General features: G+C 46.4%; 1 protein-coding gene across 1 annotated transcript in view; it reads right to left on the bottom strand.

Annotated features, from left to right (window-relative positions):
* Window positions 1-8,847, bottom strand: part of T265_05050 (hypothetical protein) — a gene marked incomplete at both ends in the record, with an annotated part of 42,710 nt that overhangs the window by 9,481 nt on the left and 24,382 nt on the right. The window contains one exon of the mRNA XM_009169961.1: window positions 727-1,040. Coding sequence (XP_009168225.1) covers window positions 727-1,040 — 314 coding nt within the window. The remainder of the gene's footprint in view (window positions 1-726; window positions 1,041-8,847) is intronic.

Raw genomic sequence — 8,847 nt, 5'->3', positions numbered from 1 at the left:
TATATATATATATATATAATTTATATATATACCTGGTTCGCCAACCCTGGCGACCGCCCAGTCGAAAGAAAAACTAGACCACGTCGTAGTACTGAAGGAGTTGATGACCATGTCTAGCGTTTCCAGGCGATTGTGGGGGGAGGGGCATAGTGACTCCAACATAAGTTATTCAGCGCACCGTTCGACCATACACATGACTATTCTCACCTGAGTACACGCAACAGATAACTGGTATTTCGTTTTACATAATCTGTATCACGCGGTCTGGACAAGCAGTTCCGAACACACCGAAGGTTTGAGAAAGATAATGGAGATTTCGTCCTGCAAGTGAAGCTGATCTGCGCCCAAAAGCCGAGCAGTGTACATGTCACGAAACTCCATAAAGTTTCGAACCAGCGACCTCCCGGATAGTAGTTTGCACACCTAACCCCCCGGCCACGAGCGGCTGATCAGCAGTATGATTAGCTCGCTTTTAGACAGGATATAGGCCCACTCATCTTTCAGTCAGCATAGCCTGGCTTCACTTGCAGGACGAGATCTCAATTTGAAAAATTCCAAATCTCCTCACACCACTAACAATGAGAAACTCTTGGATGTATTATGCAGGCTAATCATGAGAACAGACATGAGAACAGATCTTCTAAAGTCTCGCCGTTCTGCAATCATGGGTGAACTAGGTTCACATTCCGAACAATTTAGTCGAAAAAGTGCGACACAGACACTTACCCGTCAATCATCAAATCTTCGTAATAGACCTTCTTATCACAGACAGGGCAATTCCACGATGGTTTGCGCTCATTAATAATCAAGTAGGTTGTTGCATCGTAGCACTGAACATGACTGCAATGACGGCCACGCACCGGGACTTCGATGCGACATTTGGACAAGGGGCAGAGCAGCTGGACAGGTAAGGTGTTGGGCATTACGAGATCATCATCATCATCCACCGCATCTCGCATACGATTTTCTGAACCCATTTGAGTTTTTGGGATTTGCAACGATTCCTTTGAGTTGGGGGACAGTTTGCGAATCAGTTCCAGCTAGAGTGTAGGAGTTAAAAACATGGATGAAACAAAAAGTTAGTATGCTCCGAGGTTTTCCATTATCTTGTAACAACATCAAATCACGTCTAACTGGTGCAAAATAAGCATACAATATGCATACAACCTCTTCGTTGCAATCCAGCTGTTTTGTACAATTCCACTAGCCACTTTTAGAAACCCGATCACCCACGATCAGCTTAGGATAGCCAGGACTTTGATTCGAAAAGATGAGGGCATCGTGATGTTAAAAAGATTATTTCAGTTCGGTAAGAAAGCAATGTCTGCGAAAAGACGTTTCTGGCACCCTTTTAATCGAACTCACTCGAACAAAACACATTGTAGATTGGATAATCACCGGAGACGGTTCTGGGAAACTATTCGTGAAACAATTTGGGTCATCGACGGAACACAGGCATCATCTACATGATCAACTGGCACTTGGCAAATAGGCATGGCAATTGCCGATATACAACACCATATACGGAAAACCAATCTACTGGAAGGCCTTGAGCCTTACAAACCCCACCACAGCAATGTGACTTTTGGTTGGCATTTGTAGGATATCATAAAACCGGGGGACGATAAAGCCAATGCGAAAAGATACATACGGTTACATTCTTAAGAATTAGATTACGTGGAGTAGGTAGATTCTTCGATCGCGAACAATGAACAGAGGCAAGCTCATTTTACTTATGAACAGGTAAAGATAAGATCACGCTTAAGTATTCACAGAACAACAGTTGAGAACTGATTGCTACGGAACAGTAATGGTCTGTAGACGATCATCCAGGGCCTAGTAATGCGAACCACAAAGGGACAACCAACCAATTTTGTGCAGTTACGTAAACAGAACGTGATGAAAATTCGTCTGTCAGACAAGCGAAGTTGTTCTGAAGCTGAAAAAAGCCTGAAAACCAGGCTACGGATATACCATGACGGAGCCATCGGTCTGGTCGTAACCAATCGAGGACACAAGCACTGGATGACGTTTGATATACGTGGGGAAAAAGGGAAAGGGACCACGAACTCAAACCGTTTCACCAATAGCAGTTAGGCGCTACTATGACCAAGAAGCCTAACCCGTAAGCGATTGGTCTGAAGATCGAGCCGATGCCGGTCCAGCATCAAGGAGAGCTCTGATAAGCCGAAATTGGGGACCTAACAGCGAATCCTGATTCAGTATCTGCCGAATACCGGTTGTCCGTACCGCGTCCAGCTATCGGAATTCCCAGAATGTTGTCGCCTCATACACTTTAAACACTATTCGCCGTAAGTGAGTTTTTGACCTGGTTTTTGGTGTTTGATACAAGCTATGCACCTTTGGTGACCCTTTTAACGAAAACGCTGGCTTGGAAGGTTCAGACGGGGAACCGGGCTGAGCTACTACCGTTATTGAAGTGACAGAGTACCTTCTTGCAAAATAGCAGAGTTGATGGTATACTGCATCGGATCAGCGAAGTAGTCGACCGAGATCAAATGGGTTTTCCGTCGCTTGGTAATTGCGTTGAATCTGGTTCTTTGCGAATAGTCAGAACTGCTCGAAGGTCTTGATGATCATCAATGGGGCTCCGATAAGTAACAAAACGTGTGCTTGGAGCTTTGAGAAAAGATGATCATAGTACAGATGGGGTCGGTCCTGAAACAGCAAGTGGCCGAGTACCTTCTTTTAAAAGACTTAATTAGGTGAGCTGTGGGTGCAGTAGAGCAAAATTTCAATGGAAGTCTCTTAGGAAGAGGAATTATGCGACCTGACCACCCACAATCAGATATTTGGCCTGTAGAAATGCATAAAATAAAAAAGGTAGACGGAGAAGAAAGAGGTAAGAGCATTCGGAATCAGCAGTACGTATGAGGTGCACAAGTTTTTTGTGAACGGAGTCAAGCAGAATGAACGCCGAGCCAATAGACAAAGGAAGGATATTTGAAATAGTTACAAGTGACAAAGTGGAGAAAACTCAATTGGGCTTACTAACATGAATCATTCAACTGGACCTTCGGCCACATTTTACAGCAATTTCTCCACCATGTACGAGTGACTTAAAACCGTCTAGTATTGAGTACACTGGTAGATGTCTAACATTGATCGGTTGTAAGTAAGACGCTTGCAGTACAGGCAGGGAGTTCAGCAGACAAACAAGAAAACCAGAAGAAATTATTATATGCTCTAAGCTTGCCAGGTTTCATGCTGAGTGATCTCTCCTTCGAACAGACCGAGGCCAGTTTACAGTCGTTGTAGCAATAAACGTTTGATGTGTATGGATAGGATGCAATATTGTGATACCGTAAAAAGGAATCTTCCAGACAAACATAAAGAAGCAGCCTACAAAAACGCCATGGTGTTCGAAATAAAATGTGGGGAAATGCACTGTGTTGTGCAAGCCAGGTGACTTCAAGAAATAGATATTGTCAAAATTGCCCAGTGCCATCCACAGAGAACAGCATAGAACGTGATCGATGAACAGTTCAATTTCTGATGCTGTAAGCGTAGAGCCCAGAAAGAGCAATGGATCAAAATTCAGGCGGAGGCATGCAATGAAGTCGGACATTCCATAAATCATCATTATCAGCTGAATGAACCGCGTACTTGTCGTACAGTGGTTGTAGCTGCCCACAATTTGGTCCATCGATGATTTGGAGAGGTAAGGTAGATGGATGCACACTGGAGGCGGGAGCTGATAAATTCGTGCGCAGCACTTTCTCCGTAGGATTGCAGGAGGGCAGCTGAACTATTCTTCAAAGTTTTTGGTCCATCTTTCCAGTTGACGTTTTTGTGGATGAATTAATGAGCCGCCTCTTTCACTTATCGTTTCACTGACCACTGCTCTCCTAGGGACAGTTGATCGAATGATTTGATATGGGGCACGGTCGTTTCCGGTACCAAAAGCTTTCTCCATCTTCCAAGCTTTCGATGTCTACCAGAGCTCTCAGTCAATCCTAAGACTCTTCACTATTTGATGTCTGAGGGATTTGCACGCGCCGTCGTACTAGCTGCCTGTTGGTATCGACTTCCTGGAATCAATTGGTCTTACGGTCGAATCGGAGAAGTCGTCAGATAGCACTGAACGACACTAACATAGTTCCATTCACATTTTGCAACGATTAATCTACATGCTCACTGCCACCACAGTATTGGTTTACTGTGGAGGGTTGTTGGGTTAGCTCAGAGTGATACTGTTGAGTCATGGTAGTTTTCCGAATGTGATGGATCGGCATGCTTCTTGCTGACTTGCGAGGGACTGGGGATATTGTGTTTTGCTGAACGGTGGTTCAGCTCTGTGTCGGTCCTTGGCTTCCTCCTCCGCCCACTATGGTGTATCAAAAGGCACGGTAGCCTCAGACAGCCATCTATATAGACGAAGGAATATTATTACAACCGTACTTATAGGGTTATCACAGAATGTTCCACAAGGTCGTGCTAGAATCTCCGTGAGGTGGGCGAGAAGCGTAGAGCTAAAGATGCTCGATCCAGATTGGCTGACGAACTGTCCGGTGTGCACGCACTATGCCGTGATCGGAATCAAGTTGTGTGCCCCTGAGGGAACGGCAGTCTTGAATTATACCTCTCCACCGCTGGCTGACGGCCGCGTGATCCAACTGAGTCTACGGTTTATTTGCAGTTGATGGCCACAAGGTTACGCGATGCGAAAACTTATGCAGAAAGTTCGTACTGACCAGAAACAGTTGATGATCGACGCATAGTTGGAGTCGCCTCGGTTGTCTGTACGACGAGCATCGACTATGAATCGGCCACCCAAATGTGATTTCAAAGAGCTCTGACGAGCAAATTGAGCATTCACATATCCCGCAATTATGACAATGCCAGCGCCTTTTGCTTGACGAATGAGCCCAGATAACCCTAGATAAATTGTGTTCTCAGCGTCAAAACTGCACTCCGTTGGGGCATAAACTGACACTTCAAACAGATAACGCTTCTTATGCCGAGAGGCTTGATCAAGCTGGATAACCGGACGATGCAAAGACGACTGTCCACTTGGATCCAATCTCCAGCACAGCGTGTTGAGATACGAGGCTGAGTGCAACCCCCACTATATATTTCACAAGTCCCCCCTACTGGTTCACCGGACACACGGAGGGGGAAATGTGTAATAGCTGAGTTCATCCTAGGCATTCTGAGATGCACAACCACGCTGCAGTCTTGTATGCGTGCCTTGGAGACACAGCATGCTCCAATTTTAATGGAGTGCAAGGTTTCAGCGAGCATCACCTGTTTGCCAGTTTGACATAGAGTACGGACGGTAAAAGCTCCTATGTAGAAAGACCTCGTGTATTTAGAAAGATGTTATTTCGTTTATTGTTAGTAGGCAACAGGGATCATAAGGCCCTTCGGTCAGATGACTGACTGCCAAATAACCCAGCGACGTTTGCTTGTGTGGTAGGAAGGGGTGCTGAAGGACATTGGTGGAAAAATAATTGTGCGGGCAAATGATACTTCCCGGTTGCCCAGGCCGAGAAAGGGAGTTTGGTTGAGGTAACCTGCCTTGAACCTTTGACTCAAAAGTCTGACCCACAAGGCAGTGGGAGGATATAGAGTTTTGTTCGGGGATCCTGCCCCTAGCCTATGACTCAGAAGTTGGACCCGCGAGGCAGCGGACAGTTGGGTCTTCTTTGGGGATCCCGCCCGGAGCTGGTGACCAAATAGTCTGACCCACTTGGCTGCAGGAGGCCAGCCTGGCCCGAGGAAGCACATTACTATCTCGTTCCTAGCGCAGCTGTTAACACCAGGTGCCTTCTGAGCAGCACCGGGCTCTTTGGTTTTAAAAGTATATCGACCGTATTGGATAATTCGCCGCCGGTTCAACCGCTGGACGGTTTAGGGTGCTCGTGGTTTTTGGTGCCGACGTTTTCCAACCAGTCCTTCCTGGGGGGAAGGCAGTATCGCTGCCTAGAAAGAAAAGCTTGTGGAGGTTAAACTGAGTGACCCTGGAGAGTCCAATCATAGTACCATCTGACTGGCGGAATCCCCATGGGGAAAAGACTGGACCTCACCGTATTGTGACCGTTTGCGTCCTCCACGACCTACTGATATATAATGGGGTGTCCATACATACGTAGTCTCTCATGCCAAGTCGATCATTGGTTGAAGGTGTGACCAAGACAGTCTTGTCGTTCACCGGATTGGGGGTTAGAACGTAAATGGCGACTTGCTCCCTAAAACTGCAGACAACTCCGATGATTTTACGCAACAAACGATGAGTCACGGTCGGGTTTTTGTGACGTTTTTTGGTCGACGACTCTAATGGTCCTCCCTCCTGTCTAGATGTGGGCACCCTGCCAGTATCCCTAACCACGTACAACCATGAGTTGCTCACCTACAAATGACTCACAGTCCAAAAAGAGCTGGTCAACAGACTGCTCTTGTATGCATACTGGGCTCGCTTTTTACTGATCTGTGAGAGCTCTTCAAAACCAGGATTTAAGACCCAAGTACGGTTGTCCAACTGACGTCCACATCGGTTTCCTCTCAGTTCAATTCAGTTTTTCAGTTGACAAACTGCACCGAAATGCAGCGACCTCCAGCTCCGTTCATTGAAGATGATGAAAATAAGAGAATGACGGCAACAGCATGGAGGAGGTAGCTCGATCTGTGCATTGACAACAAATGGATCTGTTTGCCTAGTGTAGGAGGAAGGGACAGCAACGGAGAGAAGGCAATAGTTTTGATGCAAATGCACCATTAGACACGTGACACAGCCACGTTTGTCAGGGTCATTAACCAGTGATCTGTCTTGTCCAGCGGCCACGATCCGGGAGATGGTAGTTATTAACGTGACCGAGGTGATTGGTAAGAACCTTCATGCTTCGTTCTCAAGTCATGAAGAGACCGCCACTCGGCCGTCTCAATTCCACACACGACACAGCGCCACGGGTCAAACGGTTATCTGGCATACGAGGGTGACCGGCTGGTCAAAAGATGTAGGTAGAACTTCCCCGAAAACCATCTGGTGAAGTTAAACATTACCGATCAGATACGCACAATAATTTGGAAGCACCAATGGTTAAAACCAGGGGGTTTCCGAAGATAATCCGTACGAACCGGCAACGTTTCTGATCCTTAGTAGGAAGCACTAGACCTCGGGATCATACACTGTAGTTATGAGAGTCAAACTGATGTCACTTCAACCCCACAAATGTCAGAGGCTGGCAAACGCCGTGCATAGGCTTATTCTTGCTTCCGGTTGCGCAAATCTGGTGGTCCAGAAGCTGCTGCTGATAGTACTTCTGGGGTTGAAATTGTGCTAGGCCAAAGAGTTGAGGGATCCCTGCCTGAATTCCTGGCTGTCGACAGTTGCCTCTGTGTTGCTCATTTGGCAACATGAACGCGCTGATAATCGTTGTCTATTCATCATATCTGCTTACACCCCAAGAGATTAAAACTCTGAGAACCTCAAAGACGGCTTTTACGACACTTTGAGAGCTTTCTGCGGCGGACTAAAAACTGAGATAAGTTTGTGGTTGCCGGTGATATGTGTGCAAGTCGGTAGACTTAGTGCTACTGAGGCTGAATAGGAAGATCGCCCTCGATCGGAATCGGGACACATAGAAAACAGCGAAAATCTGCCGCCGTTACGTGTATACTAAAGATTGCTTCTGTGCAGTACTACCGAAACAACCGAAGCTGATTGGCCACATGTTGCGTCCACCAACATGCGAGCCAGCATCCAACACAGAAAGCACACTGGCATTAGCTGTCGGTGGCGTAGGTCCATTACTGGTTGTCACTCATGTGGATTCGGATCACGTGCTTGTTCATTACCGCTACCCGTTGCGCATTTTATGGTCGCAAAAAATGCGCACAACAAGCCTGGACACCGACAGGCTCTCGGGCCTTGGTGTGAAACAAGTTTATCAGAACCAGTCTGAATACCCTATCTTGAAAGTTGAAGAGATGGAGGAGGCAACAAACCTTGGAAACTTCCGTAAACTGTCCCTTCAAGCTATGATGTCCGACAAGAGTGCCTACACGTACTGCATCACCGTTAAATTTCGTCATCGATTTGTTAGTGAGGCGAACTCTGGAAAGCATCCAAAGAAACCTGTCGACCAGTAATATGCAGACGATGTTCCTATTTTGGATGAGCAGGAAGAGCAAGCAGCAGGTCATGGGCTCGAAATTATAACTTCCACAAGATGCACACCGTTTCTTTTCAATAAGGATGAAACCGCTGTACGGTGCTCCTCAATTCCCCAGCACAAACTGACCTAACCGACAGGCCGAAATCACAGTTGAAAACCACTAGAAAAGCCTACATAGGTTATACAGTCCTTCAGAATGTACTTCGCGTTCACACAGTGCAAAGTCATGCTGCAGGACTTACAGTATTTGAGCATGTCTTTGAAAATATACGTAGAGGCAGTAGAAAATTTACAACATACGTATTTTGAAGGTGGTACTAACTCTGACAGTGGCGCGACAGACGGAGTGAATGCACTAATTTCGGAGGCCAGAATTGCATTTGCTAATTTGCCCAACTTGTGGCATCAGAAAGAAATCTCACTGGGTATCATGAGACGTGTGTACCAGACTACAGTACAGGTTGTATTGCTGTACGCCTGCAAGACGTGGCCACTCCAGGTGGGTACATCCAGGACTTTAACAACCGACATCACAAAAGTATAACTGGAAACGGTTGAAATAAACGAATCCGGCACGAGGTGGTCAGAAGGCCGATTTTATTGAATCAGAGGACATTTTCCGCAAACTATGCATCCAACATTGCAAGCTAAGATGGCTGAGCCGTGTGTTAGGCATGCCAAGTTACGGCCTACTGAGAAGACATCTGAT

Source organism: Opisthorchis viverrini (assembly GCF_000715545.1).
Source record: "Opisthorchis viverrini unplaced genomic scaffold opera_v5_87, whole genome shotgun sequence".
Lineage (NCBI taxonomy): Eukaryota > Metazoa > Platyhelminthes > Trematoda > Opisthorchiida > Opisthorchiidae > Opisthorchis > Opisthorchis viverrini.
The sequence above is the reverse complement of the archived record's forward strand: the minus strand, read 5'-3'. Positions and strand labels throughout refer to the sequence as shown.